We start from the raw sequence: 23,527 nt of genomic DNA on the forward strand, positions 1-23,527 counted from the left end.
TTAAGTAATTTACTGCACCACTAAGATTTAGGTTTGGAGAGAGGTCTTGAGCATAAAACGTTAGCATGGTGAAGTTTGCAGTGAAATAGCTTTACAACCTGATTGTGATGGTGGATACATAAATCTAGAAATATAACTTCTTAGAATTACACACTTATAAAAATTTCATGTAAAAATTAGTGACAGATCCAAATAAATTAGTAATGAATAATATCCTACACAAGTCATTTTCCTGGTTTTGACAAGAAATATGGTTATGTAAGATGTTTTCACTGCAAGAAGTTGGATGTAGAGTACTAGGAAAGTCTCTGGACTCTTTTTGCGATTTCTTGTCAGCTTAAATGTATTTCAAAATTTTATCAAAGTAATTTTGAAAAATTGATGATCTGTTCTGTAAACCTTTACTCAATTCACAATAAAAAATTTAAAAAAATTATAGTATGCATCCTGCAATGATTAAAAAAAAAAAAAAAAAGGAAACTTGGAAGGTTATTTTGTAATGTCTTTGGTCAATTTATAAACCTGGTTAAGAACTTCCAAAAATATTGTTGTATTTCTATATTTAAAATATTCAGTGCTCAGTGTCAAGGAAGGAAGGGAAATGGGGAGTTTAGGAGGTAGTGAGTTTCAGTGAATGAAAATAATTTGGAAAAGGATAGTGAGAATGGTCACATCGATGTCATTGAATTATACATGTAGAAACTGTTGAATTCATGTATGTTTTGTTGTGTATAATTTCACCTTAACAAAAATGAGTTTGTTTTAAATATTCCAGTAGCTAAATTTACAATTAAATTTACAGTCAAGGAAATATAGAGTGATCACATAGTATGGGATAGGCACAGAACACTGCTGATTCTACAGAAGAGTAAAAATTAGTGATGAGAAAAGCAGGTCATGTTTTTCAAATTAGGGAGGCCAATGGGAAGGCAACTAGGAGTGAAGTTTAAAGTATCCAGTCTGCTAATGTACGTCAGGTATTAGCTGGTGTGTGAGGTTAGGTCTGTAATAAAAAGCCTAGAAACGTGCACTCATCTCCATGAGTTATGTTATTTCTGATCGTTTGCTAACGGTGTTCGACATTTAGCATGCTCCTAAGTTGTATTTTCTCAATGATTTTGTGACAAAAGATGCAACACAATGTATTACACCAAAATACCATTGTGCTCATTGCCATTTTCAAGTTTTCCTCCATTAGGAACTCTCTGACACTTAGTGACATTTTATTTATGGATAAAGGCTTTCCTTGGTCATTATGTCTGCATCAGCTGGGAGTTCATCTAGGACATGCACAAATCATTCTTGTGTTGTTAGGTGCCATCGAGTCGGAAATGACTCATAGCGACCTTGCGCACAGTAGAACGAAACACTGCCTGATCCTGTGCCAACCAGATCATTAGACCTACTTCATCTTGGTGTTGATAAGACTCATCTCAGCACATACGTATTCTGTGTTCCGACAATTTTTGTCCGAAGGCATTTCCACATTAGATGGATCATGTTTTCCTTTGTGTTTCTCACTGACAGAATGTGTGATGTGGTGGCCATTAAAAGCATTATTACCATATTCATTACACTGAAGAAGGTTTGCTTCCGGGCAAATTCTTTAATTCCCTAAAGGTGCACATCTCCTATTCGGCAGGCCCACAGTGAGTATGTTTCAATCCTCTAGAAACCCACTGTGGTTCAGAGGGCTGAGTTGCTACAGAGTTTTCCACCGTCACTGTATTTGGTGGATTTTGTTCTTTTGCATAAGATCACTTGTATGCAATGGTTTCTGATTCTCTTTCAAAGGCATTTCTGCCTTAACTGAATCTACCCATTTCTCTTGCATGCATTCTCTTATGTTTAACAAGGTTTGACAAGTGGGAGAAGGACTTCTCACAGTTATTGCATCCATATGGTCTCTCTCCTGTGTGAGTTCTCTGATGAACATTGAGGACTGACTTAGTGGTGAAGGCTTTCCCACACTCACCACATGCAAATGGCTTCTCTCCTGTGTGAATTCTTTGGTGGGTTATGAGACCATATTTGTGTGAGTAGGATTTTCCACATTCGGTACACACAAATGGAGTATTGCCTGTATGACACCGCTCATGCTGTATGAGGCATATTTTCTGGCTGAAGGCTTTCCCACATTCACTGCACTCATAGGGTTTCTCTCCAGTATGAGTTCGCTGATGTATGATGAGCGTGCGCTTTGTGGTGAAGCCTTTCCCACACTCACTGCAGAGATAGGATTTCTCCCCTGTGTGAGTTCGCTGATGTATAACAAGAGTGCGTTTCACGGTGAAGCCTTTTCCACATTCACTGCATATGTAAGACTTCTCCCCTGTATGAGATCGCTGATGTACAACAAGATTGCTCTTCACGGTGAAGCCTTTTCCACATTCATTGCAAACATAGGGTTTCTCCCCAGTATGAGTGCGTTGATGGACGACAAGATAGCGCTTCATGGTGAAGGCTTTCCCACATTCGCTGCATATATACGGTTTCTCTCCTGTATGAGTTCGTTGATGTACAATGAGATTACTCTTCACAGTAAAGTCTTTTCCACATTCATTGCACACATAGGGTTTCTCCCCAGAATGAGTTCGCTGGTGTGCGATCAGATAGCGTTTCATTGTGAAGCCTTTCCCACATTCACTGCATATGTAGGATTTCTCTCCCACTTGGGTTTCCTGATGTACAGTGAGACTGCTCTTCATAGTGGAGCCATTTTTATGCTCGCTGACAGTATAGGGTTTCTCTACTGCATGGGTTTTCTGATATTTGGTGAATGTGAAATTTCTAGAGGATTTCGCACATTGACTACATCCACTGAATTTCTCTCCTGTATGAATGTTCTGATGGTAAATGAGTTGAGATTTCTTGATGGAGGATTTCCCACAGTCAACACATGCATGGGGTTTCTCTACTTTGTGAGTTCTCTGATGTTTATAAACTTGGGGTTTAGTTTTGATGCATTTTGTAGCTTCAGGGAATCGAATTTCAGCATGAAATTGTTCATGCTTTCCATGTAGAAGGTTTTTTCTATCTCCATTAAACTCGGCAGGGTTCATTATTTCAGATCTTCTGTTCTGGTTGACCACAATTAAATTTGATTTCAAAGTTTTTCTATTTAAGTCAAACATAAGATTTTGCACAAGGGTAAAATGGGGTAATTTTGTTAGATGAACATTATTTTCAAAGACATTCTGTTCACGGCATTGATCTTTTCCTTCGAGAAAACTTTGGTTTTGGACATGTTCTTTTCGAAGATGGTCACCTTTCTTGATTTCTAGGAAAGAGAATAATGAATTCTTCCATGAAAATAGTGTAAAACAAAAGCGTTTAAAAAATGACTTGGTATAGCCCACAGAGGTGATTATTTCTGTGCATGAGAAACACTCATATTAGCTGCAGAGCCATTTCCTTCTGCTTTGTAGTATATAACCGAATTCAGGAAGGGCTCCCTCTTTTGTACCTTTGGATGGTTTAGTCCAACATCCTTTCAGTTTATTTAATTTAGGAAAAAAGAGAGAAAATAATACCCTTTGACCTTAAAAACAAACAAACAAATGACTTGGTGGGGACTAGCTCTTTATTCCTGATCATAATATCCCAATATAAAAGAAAATTAGAAGAAACCAAGATCTAAGAAGACAGGAGACAAAGGGTGCGATATCTACTAAGCATCTATGGAGCAGTGCTCTCGGGCAGTCAGGGAGGGACGTAGGTAGAGGAGCAGTCTAGGAACCCTCAAACACTGTCACGGCTGTCATACCTTCTCAGAATGACCAAATGATGCCTTACAAGGTCATTCCTCTTGCAAGTTTTCACTTACTTACCTGGACAGACTATCGGGTGAATTTCATCTTCCGTTATCCAAGGCTCTTCTCCTTGTTCCCGCTTAGAGAATGCATCTGGTTTGCTACCCTGATACCCTGGTTTGTGAGAAGTGATAGGAAACTTAGCCACACTGAATTGGGGTTGTTGTTGTTGTTAATTGGGGTGGTATACGTCAAAACAGGATAATACATCTTAGGGACAAAACCATACGCAAAGCAAAAGGTGGTCTTTCAGGATACAGGATATTGTATATAGTTGTCAGACAAGAGAAGGCACTGAAGAAAGAAAGGTGTAAAGCATTACGGTGCAAAGATTTTGGTAACTGAGAGAAGAAAGCCCAGTGACTGGGCAGTCTCTGAGGGATACAGCTAAGCTGCTCTTACCCATCAATACCAGGTTGTTATAGTTCTCTAACATCACATCCCGATACAGGTCCTTCTGAGCAGAGTCTAAGAGCTGCCACTCCTCCCAGGTGAAGTTCACATCCACGTCCTCTAAGGTTAACGACCTCTAGAATCACACAGTCATGTTAATGCGATGACCAAATCCTTGTAGTGAAATGGAAACCATGTGAAGAGTTATTTTGATCACTTCTGCCACATAGCTTGCATCAATAAATGTTTTACCAACACATTTGGGTGAAAATAAATTCTAGCTCTCTGTATAGCTATATATAGTTATCGGTTTGCCAAGTACTAAACTTATGGAATCCTAGTGTGGTCCTAGGATCAGCACCGGACTGCTAACCATGAGGCTGGCTGTTCCAACCCACTAGCCACTCCTTGGAAACCCTAGAGGGTCAACTCTGAGTCAGAACCAACTCTACAGCACCTAACAACAACAACAACAAACACGGTAAAAGTCTCTAAAAAAAACCTTTACTAATGGAAAGGTTGTCAGTTCAAATCCACCCTGAGGCAGCTCGGAAGAAAGGTCACCTACTTCCAAAATACCCTTCAAAAAACACAGGGAGCCCAGTGGAGTGCGCTCCAGTCTGATACACAAAGGGTAGCCAGGAGTTAGAACTGATCTGACAGTAACTGGCTTTTAAAAAAATACGTTCATGCCATCCGTACAATAAATTATTCCTATATTATCAGGCTGCTAATCTCACGGTCAGCAGTTCGAAACTACCGGCTATTCCGTGGGGGAAGATGAGGCTTTCTGCTTCCGTAAAGATTTACAGTCTCTGAAACCCTATGCAGGGTCGCTATGAGTAGGAACGGAGTCCACGGCACATAACAACAACATATTCCCATAAGACAGCAGAGTCAAAATCAAAACCAATCAGGAACAGACGCCACATCCTGAAATGCTGATGTGAGGAGGCTCCAAAAGTTTGTGGGAAAATGGAATTAAAAGTTAATGAAACTTTACCATGAACTTTATGAGGCCCCCTTGTATATTGTTGTTACGTGCTGTCGAGTTGGTTCCAACTCATAGCAACCCTGTATAGGGTTTCCCAGGAGCGGCTGGTAAGCTTGAACAACCGACCTTGTGGTTCAAACTGACTTTGAGGTTGAATGCTTACCCTGTGGCACCACATTAGGACTCCCCTTGTATATTACATGTTTTTTAATAAATTTGAAGGAATAAAAGGAAGTATATAAAATTTATTTAAAGTATAAAAAAGCCAATAAGGTTGATTGGATAAGCTTAGGTAAAAAACAAACAAGCTGTAGTGGCACAATAGGTTAATCATTGGGCTGCTAACCACTAGGTTGGTGGTTCAAACCCACCAGCTGCTCTGTGGGAGAAAGACAATCTGTCTGCTCCTGTCAAGATTTACAGCCTCGGAAACCCTGTGGAGCTGCTCTATTCTATCCACAGGTTCACTTAGCCAAAATCAACTCGATGGTAGTGGGTTTCTCACTACACACACACAAACACACACATGTTAACAGACTAACCACACCCTGCAGACACTGACGCGATCATTAGTGACCTGGAATAGAAATCGGGAGAAATGACAGAATATGCACCACAGAGACAAAGAGAAGAAAAAGGCAACGAAAATAAATAGGAGGCACAGAGTCAGAGGTCTAATGCGTATCTTAGAGATTCTCAGTGAAAACAACAACAGAAATGGAGACACAATATTTAACGAGTTAAGATCTGGGAATTTTCATGGACCTTTCTCATCGCTACAATAAACACTGCAAAGCTCTAACATAGAAATCCAAGAAATCTCAACTCGACCCATGAGATTAAAACTATATATACAGCACCAAACACACAATGGAACAGTTATAAAAGTACCCAGAGAAAGGAGTGTTACAATGGACAGAAAAAATTTAATGACAGCAGATATCCTACCAGAGAACACTGAGAGCCAGAAGAGTACAGAGTCATATCTCCTAAGTCCTTATTCTTGTGCCCCAAAAGGCCAGACACGAAGGTCATTTGGGACTGAAAGTCACAGCTAGTAAATGAGCCATTGACCTCCCACAGTGACTATTGGTCAACTGACCTGCCAGCCTCCTGCTTTACAATGCCTTACAAGGTGACAAGGTGTGACGATGAGTTAGCTGGGATGCGGGAAAATACTGATGAGATATTGATAATGTATTCCTATTTTGTTTTATTTTATTGAAGAGTACGCTTCCTAGACAAGAAAGTAGACTTGGGAGAGGGTGCAAGTGCTCAAACCTGGTCAATTGATCACACTGTAAATGATTTCACATGCAATGTCTGTACATTGACAAAAAAGCAAAGTTAGATTCCTACTTCAGACTACACCCAAAAAGAATTTTTACTGGATCGAAGTCCCATGGTGTAGTGCAGTGGATTTCTCGCCCACCAAGTGACTGGGTTTGTTGTTGTTGTTGTTATGTGCTGTCGAGTCAGTTCCGACCACAGCAACCCTGTATAGGGTTTCCAAGGAGCAGCTGTAAGACTGTGCAAGTGTGAGGTGCCAGTGGACCAACAAGGGGATGTAGGTGAGTTATGTCCACTCTTTGAGATGGGACCATGGAGATAAGAGATAGGCAATGCAATGATGCAGACTGGTCAGTTCTGCCAGCATCACAAGAAAGCAGAGCCGGTAGTGGAGCGTGACTCAAGATCCCCGCACCGAATCTCCTAGATCCAGGAGACAGAGAGCTGTGGCGCGTGAGATGGCAAGAGAGAGCGAATCACTGAGTGTGTGTGGGCAAGTGGGTTCCCTTCAGACCTTAATCGGGACACATGTAGGTTTTCTGCTCCCTGGAGCTCAGGCTGAGAGCCTCTGGGAAGTCAGAGTGGCATGTCTGAGTGCTGTCTGACCTGCTGAGGGGAAGGCTCGTGTGGCAAGTCATCGAAGGCAGCTTTCAATAAAGAGATAGCTGGAAACGAAATCCATCTGGAAGTGCCACCTTGCCCGGCCGTCTTTGGATCAGACCCTACTACTACTACATTGGCTGGCACCTTGATTATAGCCTCATTGTTTTTGTTGTTGTTGTTAAGTGCCATCAAGTCGGGATCCGACTCATAGCGACCCTGTACAGGGTTTCCAAGGAGCAGCTGGTGAATTAGAACTGCCGGCCTCAATGGCCCACACCGACGTTGCAGTTTATCGCACTAACTGGCAATGCCACACCAGAAGTCCTATAGCCTCCTAAGAGATGGTAAAAGCAAAGCAGTGCCCAACACTAAGCCAGGCCTGGGTTCCTGACCCAAAGAAAGGTGAAAATAAAAATGTGTGTTGTTTGAAGATGTTTAAGTAACAGAAAAACCTGTTAGGTACCGATCGATAACTCGTTGTTGTTGTCCTTGTTAAGTGCTTTCAAGTTGGCGCCAACTGATAGCAGCAACGCTGTATAAGGTTTCCAAGGTTTAAAATCTTCACAGGAGCACAAAGTCTCATCTTTCTCCCAGGGAACGGCTGGCGGGCTCCAACCGTGGGCCTTGTGGTTCTCAGTGTATGAAAACACTGTGCTCCATAGATAACTAATAGAGGGCATGAAACTTAATAGAAGAAATTACATAATGTGTTTATGACTTTAATAAAAAAATACAGAAAAGGAAAATGGCTGACAAATTAAAATTGTGCTAAGTTGTTTTTATTTTTTCCCCTGAATGGAATAAAAGCTATGAGCAAAGCTAGAAGATAGATCGCATTGTTATGATAAAAAGAATGATTTTAATGAGCAAAGAATAAGAATAGAATCTCAGCCAAGAAATAATCCAAACGAGAAACAAAGCGACAAGAAAGATCTGAGCCCCCTCAGTGATTTGGAAAGTACAAAATAACATTGGGACTATTCACAGTTTGGAAAGAAAGCCATTTGATTATATTCCAAAAAAGAAGTGTTGGAGCAAGTTTCCCTGGGCTGAGGCCCGTAACACCTTTACCTCATGAGAGATCAAAGGGCAGAGAGGCCAGCAGAGAACAGAAGGTCCTTCCATCACCAAAACCGGAGAGCCAGGAGTGGGGCATGTCCTAAGGACCTCGTAGATCCAGAGGAAGACTGATGCCAAGTCACAAGGAGATCTCCAAGGGAGGCTGAAAGGACACACGGCTCTTCCTTGAACACTGTGAGCCAAAAGAAAAAGTCTTTGCTCAAGCTGGTCCATCAATGTGGACTGCTAGCCTCCTAAACTATGAGAGAACACAGTTCTGTTTGTTAAAGCCATCCACTAGTAGTATTTGTTAGAGCAGCGGTATGGAACCAACATCTGTCCATAGTCATCTTAGGGTATACGTGTCGCTATTATCATTCCCATTTTACAGATGAGAAAACAGGTGCCTAATATCTAAATGAAGGAGTCCTGGTGTGGTGTTGTGGGTTAATGCACTAGACTGAAAAGTCAGTTTGAACCACAAGGTCAGTGGTTCAAGCTCACCAGCCGCTCCTTGGAAACCCTATACAGGATCGCTATGGGTCAGTACCAACTCCACGACACTTAACAACAATATCCAAATGAAGCGTGTAAGGTCACAGAGTTAGCAAGTGGCTTCAGAGTTAACTGTTCCAGTTGCTGCCAAGTGGCTGTTCCAATTTATGGTCTGCCATTATGCTAAGTGAGCCATAAACCAGAATATTTACATTAAAATGTAAAATGAGGACACCAGGTACCTGCTTTCTGGTTTCGGGCTGTGAACCGCAGGGTTGGCAGTTCAAAACTACCAGCCGCTCCACAGGAGAAAGATGAGGCTTTCTACTCCCGTAAAGATTTCCAGCCTCAGAAACCCTGTGCAGGGTCGCTATGGGTCGGAACCGACTCCACAGCACATAACCACCACCACCACCACTCTTAAAATATACTGGTACAAGACACCACAACTCAGACCAGAGAACTAGCTGGTGCCCAGCGACCACTACCAGCTTCTCTGAATCAGTCCCCGATAGGGTGGCCAAGGGCCATAGGCTTAGGTCCATCCAGTCTCTTTCTGACCAATAAGCCTGGTCGTTTTTTTTTTAATAATTTTGAGTTTTATTCCATAATTTGCACTGTACTGCAAAGTCAGTTTGATCCACGAGGTTGGCGGTTCAAGCTCACCAGGTGCTCCTTGGAAACCCTATACAGGGTGGCTATTGGTCAGAAATGACTCGATGGCACTTAAAAACAATAACAACTCATATACTTTAAAAAAAAAAAAAAGGAAAAGAAAAAAAGGAGGGAGGTAAGTATAGGGCTTGAATTCAAGGAAGAATACTGTACTTTCTGAGTAGGAATCAATGTTGTTGTTGTGAAGTGCTGTCGAATCAGTTGCGACTCAGTGACCATGTATAGGGTTTCCAGGAAGCAGCTGGTGGGTTTGAACCACCGGCCTTGTGGTTAGAGGTTGAGCACTTATCCCACAGCGTCACACCAAGTTAAACAGATGCTAACAATCCAAGTCCTTACTAGAGAACACGACTTTTCATTCACTGCATTTAGGACCGCCAAGTCTAAACTCAAAGTCCACTTAACCGAGGACCATTTGAATGTCGTTCAATGTTTCCATGTCCCTCGGCTGTTAAAAGTTTTATTTCCAGATGAACCATGTCTGCCATGAAGCTGGCTCTGTGTCACCTCTCTATGGTTCTCTGGAAAAACTACCCACACCGAGGTAGACATGGTAAATTCCCACTGGGGATCCTGAGGCCCTCTATAGAAACCCAAACCCAACCCAACCCAGCTCACAGTAACCCCACAGGGCAGAGAAGAGAGATGGCCCACAGGGTTTCTGAGGACGTCAACTTTACAGAAGCACACACCTCATCTTTCCCCCTCAGAGTGGGTGGTAGGCTTGAACCGCCAGCTTTTTGGTTAGCAGCCCAATGTTTAACCTGATGCATCATTAGGGCCCCTTCCTGTGAGAATCACACATAGAAAGTCTGCTTTTGTATTTATCAGCACGCTGCTGACAAGGACTCCATCAAGCACATCATTTCTAGAGACAACCATCCAGAGATTTTCCTGAAAATGAAGGGACAAAATCTTTGGCAGCCCTAGATGGAGAGCTCTGGTCTGTCTCCATCCAGCATTCCCCGGGTCTCCACTTGTGACAGTGCCTGGAGACATTAGACACAGGCTGACAGGTGCCAACAGTCACACACCGTGCCCCACGGCGAGGCCAAGCCAGAAAGTGCTGCCACGTTACAGAACCATTTACTAGGCAAAACCGCTAAAATGCGAGCGACTTTCACCACACAGCCTCCATTTAGGGCTACAAGATTCTGAAGGTGGCATTTCTAATCTCTTCTACCCTTCCCTGGAGCTCTGGTAGCGTTGTGGTTACGAGTCAGACTGCTCACCTCAAGGTCAGCAGTTTGAAACTACCAGCTGCTTCGCGCGAGAAAGATGAGGCTTTCCGCTTCTGTAGAGATTTACAGCCTTGGAAACCCTGTACAGGGTCGCTAGGAGTCAGAACCGACTCCGTACATACATAGTAGACCACCACCACCACCCCTTCCCTGAAGGGTCTCAAATCGTGTTCCTTTGAAATGTTCTTTGAGTCTAGAGAACAAAAAGGAGTCTGAAAGGGCGAGCTTAGGGGCACAGGGCGAATGGGTTAGGGTCTACCAACGAAGTTCTCCTAAGACAGCCCTGACTATCCTCACATATGAACAAGTGCATGCCTGTGTCGGAGAAAAAGTTCCTGGTGCCATTCTCTTGGCTTTCATCAATCTCCTTTAGCTTCCTAATAGGCCCCCGAGATAGTGTCTTTTGAGAATTAATAAAAAGACAACCTCTTTGGGACCCCAGAATACAGTAGCTCTAATCTTCTGAGCTGACCACTTTGCCTTCAATTCAAGTGTTCCAGAAGATTCACTCAGAGCCACTACTTTGATTCAATCTTCTTGTTTTTTCTGAAAGCGCTCTGATGAGATTGCTGTTGTTAAGTGCTGTCGAGTTGATTCTGACCCATAGCGACCCTGTATAGGGGTTCCAAGGAGCAGCTGGTGAGCTTGAACCACCGACCTTGCAGTCCAAACGACTTTGCAGTCTGATGCATTATCCCCCACAGCGCCACACCAGGATTAAGACCAGTGTATTACCAAGAGAACTCATCTGCATCCACCCATTGATGACAGGAATGTTTAACCATGTTTTGTTTGGGATAAAGCTGCGTGTATCTGAGCTGGGAGCAAGACTTTTGGACTCACCCTCGTATTTATTATATGATTTAATATGACCAGGTTCATGACTAGTAAATATGACTTAGTATGACCAGGTTCCTGATTAGTATTTGTTATATGATTTAGTATGACCAGGTTCCTGACTAGTATTTGTTATATGATTTAGTATGACCAGGTTCCTGACTAGTATTTGTTATAGGATTTAGTATGACCAGGTTCCTGACTTTACTCTGTCCTCATGTTGAAGTTAAAATGAGGTTTATTTTTCGCCAGAACCCAATTATCTCAGTTTATACTTTTTTGATTTACCTATTTTGTTTTTTGTCCCCCCCTAGCTCTAGGTTCCCTCTTGAAAGCTTGTAAGCTAGTCACTTCTTGCCTTTGTAGTCGCGTGTGTTCCCCCCCCCCCCCCCCCAATACCACCACAACTTTATCAGGAACAAATAAAAAGGCACCTGGACCTCAATCATTTTCTTCAGTGATCAGGAAACGGCAAGTAACATGGATTCTCTGTCCTTAGTCTCTTCTGCATGGGTCACGAAATCTTGGGGTCCAGTTAAAGTTGGCCCAGAGAAATGATGACAGTCAGCTCCTAGAAACTTCACTTGTTTTGCTGCTGCTCAGCCAGGACCTGTGTGCTGAAGAACAAGTTGGTTTTGAATGTACAGTCCTTCTGGGCCCAGATATGCACTTAGCTTAAATAGAAGACCTCATTATTTATGAAGGTCCCTGTATGTGGTGTCCCAGAGTCTTTCATTCCCTGGGTCAATAAAACAAGATTCTACATGTATAAACAAGATTCTAAACGTATAAACAAGATTCTACATGTAGAGTGCATGCCAGTCTCCATGACTCTGAGACCAGGACGGTACCCAGCTACCAATTGCCTGAAAGGGATCACGATAGAGCGTCCCAGACAGAGAGGAAGAAAATGTGGAACAAAACTCAAAACTACTTCACAAAAAAATGAAAACTAGGTTTACTGGTCAGAAAAGAGATTGGAGGAAGCTGAGACTCTGGCCCTCGACCACCCTTCAGGTCAGCCAAGCAGTAGACAGGTATATGGGGGGACAACAACATTAGTAAGATGTGCTCACCATGGACTGGTCAGTCATTCAAAACCAACAGGGAAACACACGCCGTGGGACAACGTTGAGAAGGGATGGGAAGGTGGGTGGGAGGGAGGAAGCAGGACAACTGTTGTTGCAGAGGGGATTGTAACCATGGAGATGAAACACGTGTGATTTGTTGATTGTAAAGCTGATGATCTTGCCTGTACATCTTCACTTGATTCACAACGAAAAATTAAAAAAAAAAAAACAACCCTTCATGTGTGAGGTATGCTTTCTGTGAAGCTGAGAGCAGAACTCTGAAAGGGAGTGGGAACACAGAACCGGCACAATCATAGTGTCACAGAGGCAGGGTGTCGGGGAAACGGTTTTTGCGAAGCAGAACAGAGTTCTCCTTTGCTTTCCGCTAGCTCACTTCTGTTTGCTAAGTCATTCTTAGGTAACTCCTGATGGGGTGGTAACTCCCAAGTCCTGGCATGCAGCGGAGGTCCCTGGGATCAGGGCAAAGAGCCCAGTGTGGGACCCTACCCAGAGAAGCAGTGACACCAGAAATGGAGGCAGAATCGATGACGTGGTGAGATGGAGCAGCTGGGGACTCTAGACCCAGAGAGGGAGAGGAGCTGTGTGCCGACGACCGGGGGGCAGGCTTATAAGGTATACCCTATGGTTGGTTGATGATGCATGGAGGGGATTGTAACCATGGCAATGACACGGTATACGACGGGATGAATGTAAAACTAATGTTCTCCCATGTAAACCATCAAGGAATTCACAATAAAAGAGTTAAAAACAAAGACTTTCCAGAGCAGGGCAGAAGCCAGCTCCAGGGTACCTGGGGCAAAGGGAGAGGTCTGCCTACAGGTCCAAAAGGAGCTGCACTGACTAAAGGGAATTGGTAACCTGTTACCTCCCTGATACACTTCATAAAGGTGAGTGTGTCTGTGCGTTCACACCTGCAGGGAAGCATAGTGAGTACAAAGGCTGGGGAGCGAGGGCCTCAGCCTCAGCAATCAGACTTGGACTGAGGTTGGTAATGAGTCTCTCTCTTCTCCACCCAGAGAAGTCAGAGGAGCTAAGCTAGCCCTGACAGCTCTCTAACAGATGGAAGCCTCCATGGCTCACCCAAGTGTGGACCCCAGCAGAATGTGACAGGCTGTTCTGCACACCCCCTCCGCCCCCGCTTCAGCAGGATTATATCGACTCCTTGATGGAAATGCTGAACCGAGGTCTTTTAGCATGAAGTGATAGTAGCAAGCACTTTCTTCCAGAGACGGATAACCTGGACTTTCCCGCTGGGGTGTGAATTATCTAATGTCTTTTCTAGCCACAGTCTATGGTGGTGGTTGTGCCATGGAGTCAGTTCCGACTCACAGCCACCTGGGACAGGGCTTCCAAGGCTGTAAATCTCCACGGGAGCAGAAAGCCTCATCTTTCATCTGTGGAACATCTAGTCATTTCAAACTGCTGACCTTAAGGTTCGCAGCCCAACTCATACCCACTACGTTCCCAGAGCTCCTAACATTCTCTTTGTCTTCTACCAAATAACGTTTCTGCCCTGCTGGTTCTGGGTAAAAGAAGGTGGGAGAAGATTCTGACAGGATAACATGACTCACCTGGGGATGTAGGCAGAGCCCATTGTCATTGTGAACACTTGAAACGCTAGCATGGGCTTAAAATGAGCCCTCTCAGAAGCAGGAGGGGGAGCTCACTACCATCCAAGAAGAACCAGAAACAGAACACGTCCTTTGGACCCCAAGATCCCTGCACATTGAACCCGCATGCCACATAGAAAGGAAGCTGTGACCCTGGAGGAGGGGCAGAGGAGAAGCCGCAGCACCAAGACCCAGAGCATGGGACAGACAGTGAGCTTCCCAGCCCACGGAGCAAGTAAACGCGGAGCGACTTTGGGCAGGAGGCCTGCTGGTAGGGTCGGGTGCCTCCAGGTACTTAAGTGAGGGAACAGTTTGCTGACCCACGGAGCTAAAGCTGAGTGGTACGTCCTCTGGGCATTTATCAGCAGCTGACTGGAACATCGGCGCACGGGGCACTTCCTGACCCAACTTCCCTCTAATAAGGCCCGTGACTGGTAGTATGGTGTCTGAGATCTCTGTGGCAGCTGCAGCAGACGATCGAACCCATCTGAGGAGTCCAGAGGGTTGGTGTCTCCTGCCACATTGTTATACACCAACCTTGTGCTGAAAGTAGTGGACGAGAGGCCAGCTTCCCATCGATGTGCATTAAAGGACTCTTGTTTTACTACAACACAGCTTTAAATTAAAAAAAAAAAAAAAAAAAAAATTTCCACAGACATACAATAATATTGCTGTTGTTAAGTGTCATCAAGTGGATTCCGGCTCACAGCAGCCCTGTATGGGGTTTCAGAAGAGCGGCTGCTGACTTTGAACCACCAACCTTGCGGTTCAAACTGACCTTGCAATTGAGTGCTTATCCTAAAGCACCACACGAGGACTTCAAATATGTCACTGTTGTTGTTGTTAGGTGCCATCGAAGTCGGTACTGACACATAGCGACCTTATGCACAGCAGAATGAAACACTGCCCGATCCTGGGCCAACCTCACTACTGTTGCCATGCTTTAGTCCATCGATGCTGCCACTTGGCCAATTCATCTCGCTGGGGGTCTTCCTCTTTTTCTCTGACCCTCCATCTTACCAAACATGATGATCTTTCTCCAGCGACTGGTTCCTCCTGATAATATGTCCGAAGTATGACAGACAAAGTTTGACCATCCTGGCCTTCAAGGAGCACTCTGGCTGCACTTCTTCCAACACAAATCTGTTGGTTCTTCTGGCAGTCCATGGCACTTTCAATATTCTCCTCCAACACCATAACTCAAATGCATCAATTCTTCTATGGTCTTCTTATTCACTGTCCAGCTTTCTCATACATATGAGGTTATTGAAAATACTATGGCTTGGGTCAGGTGCTGACATCTTTGCTCTTCAACACTTAAAAAAGGTCTTGTGCAGCAGATTTGCCTAATGCAATATGTTGTTTGATTTCTTGATTGCTGCTTCCATGAGTGTTGATAGTTGATACAAGCAAAATGAAGTCCTTGACAACTTCAATCTCTTCTCCATTGATAAGAATGTTTATTGGTCCAGTGGTGAGGATTTTTGTTTTCTTTACATTGAGACACAATCCATACTGAAGGCTGTGCTCTTTGATCTTCATCAGTAAGTATTTTAAGTCCTCTTCACTTTCAACAGGCAAGGTTGTATCATCTGCATAGTCACAGGTTGTTAATAAAATGCCATTAGTATAACCTAAAATTAATAACATGAATGCTAAAGTGCTTAAGTGAAAGGATAGTAATGGCTCTGAAATGTGTTGTTGCTGTTAAGCGCTGTTGAGTCAGTTCTGACCCATAGGGAACCTGCATACGGTTTCCGAGAAGCAGATGGTGAGCTTGAACTGCTGACCTTGCAGTTCAAAGTGACTTTGCAGTCCAGTGCATTAACCCACAGTGCCACACCAGCACTATGAAATGTACATACATACAAAAAATGAATTAATGAATCAATAACAGAATTAGGTATCTGATATGTAATGAGCTAGTATAAGGTTAAGAGTCAAATCTAGCAGGTTAGAATATGTGGTGAAATGAACTTCTTTCTATGTCTGTACAATGTTCTGGCAGATGCCTCTAAGTTTAAGTGGGAAAAAGATCACCATCAACAACCCAAGGTTGAGTCCTATGAGGTACAGGTCAAAGTGCAACATGCCACCTCTTGCCAAACTTTTTACTGGTTCTGACACCAATTGGCCCTCCCATGACCCTCTGTATTATTGGGTTCAAATATTCATTGCAATGGCCACAGAGAATTCACAGGTAATACTCATAATTGTGGGGTTTATTAGGGAAGCAACAAGGTAGAATTCTGGATCAGAAACGAGTTGGCATAGTGTTTGGATCAGGGCAGCCTTTTCTCAGGGATCCTGGGCTGCGGGGCTTGGCGAGGCCTCTCCGCTGCTCAAACAGGTGTTAGAAAGCAACTCAGCTCTGCTAGTTCGCCACAGCAGGAAGCCACTCCTCTCTGGCTCTGTGGGTCAGAGGCTAGCTCTGTCAAGAGTCTGGCGGTCTCCCACCAACCTTCCACCAATCACCAGTCTCACAGAGATTGTTTTCAGACAGAAAGAAGCAGACAGAGAAGTAGAGAGGACCGACACTTGTCCAGGGCTAGAGGAAGACCCAATGGGCTCAGCAACAGAGCCTGTGCTCATAGGCCTGAAGGGACTCAGCGGCAGAACTGAGTGACACCAAAGACAAGAGGAGCCTGTCCCCAGGAGCTGAGAGGAGGAGGGAGAGACTGCCTGGACCCGAAGTGAATTAGGGAAGACTTGGCCTGCATGCCTCCTGATCCCGATCCTGACTTGACCTCTGATGTTTAATAAACACATGGCTGTATGCATGGTCTGTGGGTTCTGTGTGGCCACTGCACCGGAATCTGGAAGTCATGGGAGGCTGGTGTCAGAATTGCTGAAAAGTTTGGGAAATGGTGCTCTGACATCCACCTCACAGGGATCAGCCTTGAGCTGACGGTGACTCTCATTGTCCTCCCTGGAAGAAGAGTTTCTGATGATCTTACTCTCACTCTTCCCGTTCCCGCTTTATAGGCATGAAACCTGTATCTCTCTCTCAAAGCTCCCTCAGGAGTCAATGGGGCCACAACACTAATACGAACTTATAGTTTTCAAAACTGGTGAGAAATCAATTTCTATTCTTTAAAGCTGCGCTGTCCCCTTTTCACATCAAAGATGGAATACAACCGAGAAGGAAGGCGTTTGGCCGGCTCCCCTCAGCCCGTCTGACCCGGAAGGAGAAAAACTTACATGTTGAAGGAAGGTGCTGCGAGGTCCAGCAGTGAATAGATAGTAAAAAGTAAAGCTGGTCCAAGATTCCTGCAGGCGTAAACTGCAGCTTAATCGGGGTGCTGTGTGTGTTTGTTCAAATGATTTTAATTACTGGAAAGCAGTTTTTTTTTTTAAATAAGTAAAAAGTTTTAAAACCTGAGCATGGGAGGAAGGTGTTTATGCGGAAAAAAAACCAAACCTGATACCCTTCACTAGATTTTTTAAGGAAAAAGAAATCAAACCAACCACAAATTACGTCAATGGAAAATGAAAGATGTGACATCACAACTCGACCTAAACAAATTACAAGGCTTGGGAGGAAGTATTATGAAAAATATTTATGCCAAAAAGTTATACTACTTACGTGAAGTGCACAAACATCTAGAAAGAGACAAATTAGCCAAACAAACAGAAAATGAAGAAAACAAATTGTTTTAGATTTCCCCAGGACTATAAGATGAGTTTAATACTTTAAAATCATCAGTCCATTTAATTTACCGTATTGAAAACCAAAAGAGAAATTATCTCAGTAGATAACTAATTAGCTACAAGGGTGGTGGTGGTGGTTCTGTGCCATGGAGTCGGTCCCCACCCATAGCGACCCTGTACAGGGTTTCCGAGGCTGTAAATCTTTACAGGAGCAGAAAGCCTCATCTTTCTCCCACAGAACAGCTGGTAGTTTCAAACTGCTGACCTTGAGGTCCGCAGCCCGATTCGTAACAAGGATGGACACGCTGATAAACACAGTAAGGATGAATCTAAAATGAAACTGCAAGAAATAAGTCAGACTAAACCAGAGGAGCTGAGGGGCATTGTAGGATACGCACTGGATTGTCAACCACAAGGTTAGCAGTTCAAATCCACTTGTCACCCTGTGGGAGAAAGATGAGGCTTTCTGCTCCTGTAAAGACTTTAACAGCTTCAGACACCCTGTACTTGACGCCAGTGGACTCTAAGTATGCTCTATGGTTGCATTTGGAGTCCCGGTGTGGCGCTGTGGGCTAATGCATCAGACTGCAAACTCCTCTGAACTGCAAGGTCGGGGGTTCATGTTGACCAGCTGCTCCTTGAAAACCCTATACAGGGTCGCTATGGGTTGGAATTGACTTAACAGCACTTAACAACAACATGGTTGCATTTAAATACAACTTCAAAAAACAAACTAATCTAGAGTGGTAAGGGGCAGGGAGACTTAAGAGAGATAGATAAAAAAGAAAAACTAAGAAAATTTGGGGGATGATGAATACATATACTATCCTGATTGTGATAAAAGTTTCATATACATGTTTACAACCTACAAATACGAACACTTTAAATATACACACTTTATTATGTATCAATAATGCCTAAATAAACCATCTTTTAGGTAGAAGGAACAAATTAGTGATACAATCTACAATGGAACAGACTTCAAAAACAACAAATAATAAAGAGGCACCAGCAAAAGGCTACATTTTTATTATTTCATTCTTGTGAAATGTCAAGAAAATGCATATTAGCACAGAGGAAGATAATCAGTGGTTATGGGGGCTGAAAGTAGGCATGAACAATGAACGCCTAGGGACTCAAAAAAAGCTTCCATTTAAAAAACGGATTATGGTATGATCGCACAAATGTATAAACTAGGTTCAATCACCGAAATAAACATTTACCTCCAGTGACTTTATATGTAAGTAAATTAAGCTGCAATAAAATAACCATAAAAAGATGCTCCTCTGCAGTATAAAACCTAGAAACGTAATGAGAAAGTACCATATTTAATTGCAACAAAACAAAAACTATATAAACATCAAGGAATAGGAATAATGAGAAATACCTGGAACCTAAAAGAAAAAACAAAACACAGTAACGACATACAGCACATTTTGAAATGGGGTGGGAGAAGATGGGGGGTCTCCAGAGAATGACGTACACCTGAATCGACAACCGAATCCCAGTAGCTCATCTGGTTGATATTGGTGCAGCCACTGAAAAAAGTCTGTAAGTATTGTATTCTATGCAAATATATTCAGATAAGGAATAAAGTGACACAATCAATTGCACCTTTTAATTAGTTGTTGTTGTTGTTGTAAGTGGACTTGAGTCGCTTCCGACTCACAGTGATCCTGTACAGGATAATCCAAAACGAAAAAGGTGTCACTGGGAATCAAAATGCAGGGTTGTGGAGACTCTTCCTTTTGCTACCATGACCCTAAATGGAAATATTCAGAAATTTCGCAAACTTTAGAGACAAGAATCTAACACGCATATTGACTAGTAAAGCGATCACTGGTATTATGGGTAAGAGACTTGACTCACAGCTGGTGGGTTTGAACCGCTGACCTTGAGGTTAGCTACCCAGTGCTTATTCTACAGTGCCATACGTGGACGCTAACATATCACTCCAAATCACACTGAATTTTTGTGGAAAATGAAAAGAGTGGTGATTGGCGAGGGGCCGGGCACCTACCTCAACCACTGACCTGAAGTGGGTCTGGTTGGGCTGGGGAAAATGCAGCCTTCATGTCGGTTCCCACATCCAGTATCTGAGTCTGAAACCACCAACTTTCCAGGGTCTCTGAGCTCCCACCTCCACTGGGGTGCCCTTATGACTGAACCCCATATTAAATCCCCAATGTGCCTCAGGCATCAGCTTGGACACCTTCCAACACACCGAGCCCCGCATTAAGTCTTGAAGAAGGCACCTTGTTGAGACACACCTTCTACCCTAGTTCACAAACACTGAGCCCCAAAAGTAAAAGTATATGGACGTCAGATTCCGACTCTATTCACTGACCATCAGAGCCCCCATCTCTAACGTCCAGATTCCCCGGTAACTGAAAACAAATAAAAAAAACCGAAACTACGGTCTTTCCCACGCTCAGTTCTTCATGGATCACTTAGATCCACACCCAGAACAGGTCTTACCTGGTCTGAGGTAGCGACAAAAAGGCTGACCCCACGTCTCCTAGCACTTAAGAATCCGGGTTCTCAAGTCGCAGTCCCTCCCAGGACGCCAAGGGGGAACAACGTGCGCAACCAGCGAGGGCCACTGAGCATTACCGGAAGTGCTAGTCTTTGAATTATGACGCACCATGCCCCCACCCATTCCGGCGCTTTTGACATAAACGGCCGTGACAGCACTGTACGAAGTAATTGAAACCATCCGAGCTACCTCAGAACCTTTATTGCAATGAACGGTCCATAGAGCTGTGTTAAGTGCATATATTTTCAGAAGCCGGTGCCTATCTAAGGCTAACATGACGCGGGCGGCAGGCAATTAGCCAAATGAAGGGCAAAGACAAACGGCGAAGTCATTTGTACGCGGATCGGAGACAGAGGCAACATGGGCGCGGCCATCTTGAATGAAAGTCTGTGTCCGTACAGGCAGCGAGGACACCCTGGGGCAGATCCCAGCCAGAGGGAGAGAGAGTCTGTCTGGAGGCGATTTAAAAGAACAAAGCTTGTAGAATTTAAGACGTTGCGAGGGCAGCTGCAGTCAAGGAGTTGATAAACAGTGAACGTCTGTTAAGGTTTGAGGATGTGAAACAAGCAAGGTTAGTAGGAGGTGCATTAGAAGGAAGTGTCAGAAACCAATTTAAAAGGCAGGGGCAACCCCAAAACAAAGCAAAGCAGTCATCCATTGCCACGAAGTCGACTGTGACTCATTATACCCACATTGCTATAAATGACAACGGCTCCAGAGGGTTTTCTTGGCTGTAATAGTCTTATGGGAGCAGAGCACCAAGGATTTTCTATCTTGATGCTACTGGGTACGTTTGAACCACCCAACCTTTAGGCTAGTAGACCAGAGAAATCCATGTATGCCACTTAGGAACCTATATTGAGGACATTCCATAAATCCTAGTGGTCAACTGGGACTGGATACAAAACTGCCTCTAGAACGAAGAGGCTGAAAAAATGAAGCTGTAAACAGACATGTTTTCTTAAAAAAAGGGGAGCGGGGGAGAAGGATTAGAGAATGGGGCATTTGCAAATACTGAATTATTCAGTAGGATTATCAAACTTCGTATGTTCCCCAAATAGAAAAAATAGCACATTTTAAAGATGTTAGTTATATTTATGTAAGCATGAACGTAGAAGATTTCGTTATTGTTGATGCTAAGTGTCATCTTGTGAAGTGCCGTCGAGTCAATTCCGACCCACAGCGACCCTGTATAGGGTTTCCAAGGAGCAGCTGGTGAGCTTGAACCACCGACCTTGCAGTCTGGCTCATTAACCCACAGCGCCACACCAGGACTCAAGTGTCGTCATCTAGTCAGTTACAAATTCTTTGTAGGACAGAATGAAACACTATCGGGTTCCGCACCAGCCACACAATCATTGCTGTGTTTGAGCTCATTGTTTGCAGCCCCTGTACAATCCATCTGGTTTAGGGGCGGTCTTCCTCTTTTTCACCGAACCTTGGCTTCACCAAGCAGGATATCCTTCTCCAGAGAAGAATCTATCTCCTGATAATATATCCAAATTACAGGAGATGATGTATCGACACCCTTGTTTCCATAGAAAGCTCAGACAGTACTTCCTCGAAGTCAGATTTGTTTGTTTTTCTAGCAGTCCGTGGTATATTTAATATTCTTTGCCAACACCATAACTCAAAGGCATCGATTCTTCAGTAGTCCTTATTCATAGTCTAGCTTTTGCACGCATATGAGGTGATTGAAAAATACCATGACTTGGGGCAGGCAAATGTTAGTCCTCCAAGTGACAAATTTTGTAGCAGATTTTTCCACTGCAGTATGCTGATTTTCTTGACTGATACATCCATGTGGATCCACGGAGAATGAAACCCTTCAACTCAATATTTTATCACTGGTCCAATTTTGAGGATTTTTGCTTACTTTGTTTAGGTGTAATTCATACTGAAGGCTATAGTCTTTGATCTTCAGCAGTAAGTGCTGCAAATATTCATAGCTTTCAGCATCTGCTGTATGAAAATTGACCAATCTGCATATCCGCTGGTTGTGAGTGAGTCTTTCTCCAATCCTGACGCCATATTCTTCATGTAGTCTAGGTTCTCAGATTGTTCACTTGGTATAGAGATTGACTAAGTGTGCTGAAAGAATACAACCCTGACACACAACTTCCCTGATTTTGTCCTGTATTCTGTTCCAAAACGACTTCTCTGTACAGGTTCAGCATGAGCACGATTAAGTGTTGTGGAATTTCCATTCCTTGTATTGTTATCCATAATTTGTTATACTCAACACGACGGAGTGCCTTTGTGTAGGTAAAGCATCTTTCTGATACATTCCTTGCTATCAGCCAAGATCTAACATCAGACATGGTAATCCCCTTTTTTTGTGTCCTCTTCTGAATCCACTTTGAATTTCTAGCTGTTTCCTGTAGATGTACTGCTGTAATCATTTAAAAAAATTATCTTGATTTGATAATTTTTACATTCTGTTGGATCACCTTTCTGGAATGGACACAAATATGGACCTCTTCCAGTCAGTTGGTCAGGTGGCTGTCTTCTAAATTTCTTGGCATAGGCAGATAAGCACTTCCAGCATGGCATCCATTTGTTAAAACACCTCAATTGGTACTCCTTCAATTCCTGGAGCCTTGTTTTGTGCCAATACCTTCAACACCTCTGGTCCTTGATCATATGCTACCTTCTGAAATGGATGAAAACTGACCAGTTCGTTTGGGTATAGTGACTATGGATTCCTTCCATCTTCTTTTTTTTTAATTTTTATTTAAATGTTTTTATTTTGCATTGACTGAGAGTTTACAGGGCACATCATCAGCTTCACATTCAACCATTCATATAGCTTGTTTCGTTACATCCTTCTGTCTTCTTTTGATGCTTCCTTCAGTGTAAGTATTTTGCACACAATCCTTCAAAATTGCAACTTGAGGCTTGAATTATTCAGTTCTTTCAGCTTGCAGAAATACCAACCATGCTTGCTCTTCCTTTTCAGTTTTCTCACTTCACGTCTTTCAGTATTTCATTATAGTTTACTTTATCTTCTCAATCTACCCTTTGAAATCTTCTCTCCAGTTCTTTTACTGTATCATTTCTTCCTTTGCTTTAGCTATACTGTGTTCAAGAGAAAGTTTCAAAGTCTCTTCTGACATCCATTTTTGTCTTTTCTTTCCTGCTTTCTAATGATCCTTTGCTTTCTTCATGTATGACGTCTTTGGTGTCATCAGACACTTGTCTGGTCTTCAGTCATTAGTGTTCAATATATCAAATTGTTGA

The 23,527-nt window shown here is 43.3% G+C and overlaps 1 protein-coding gene across 1 annotated transcript; it reads right to left on the minus strand.

Annotated features, from left to right (window-relative positions):
- Positions 1 to 1,720: 1,720 nt before the first annotated feature.
- On the minus strand, positions 1,721 to 11,848 carry ZNF614 (zinc finger protein 614). The gene is given in 6 exon segments (XM_006868346.1): positions 1,721 to 1,817; positions 1,819 to 2,709; positions 2,782 to 3,280; positions 3,831 to 3,926; positions 4,215 to 4,341; positions 11,834 to 11,848. Coding segments are annotated over 6 exon segments (1,725 nt in total).
- Between the last annotated feature and the right edge of the window lie 11,679 nt (positions 11,849 to 23,527).

The sequence above is a fragment of the Chrysochloris asiatica genome, unplaced genomic scaffold (assembly GCF_000296735.1).
Source record: "Chrysochloris asiatica unplaced genomic scaffold, ChrAsi1.0 scaffold00116, whole genome shotgun sequence".
Classification (NCBI taxonomy): domain Eukaryota; kingdom Metazoa; phylum Chordata; class Mammalia; order Afrosoricida; family Chrysochloridae; genus Chrysochloris; species Chrysochloris asiatica.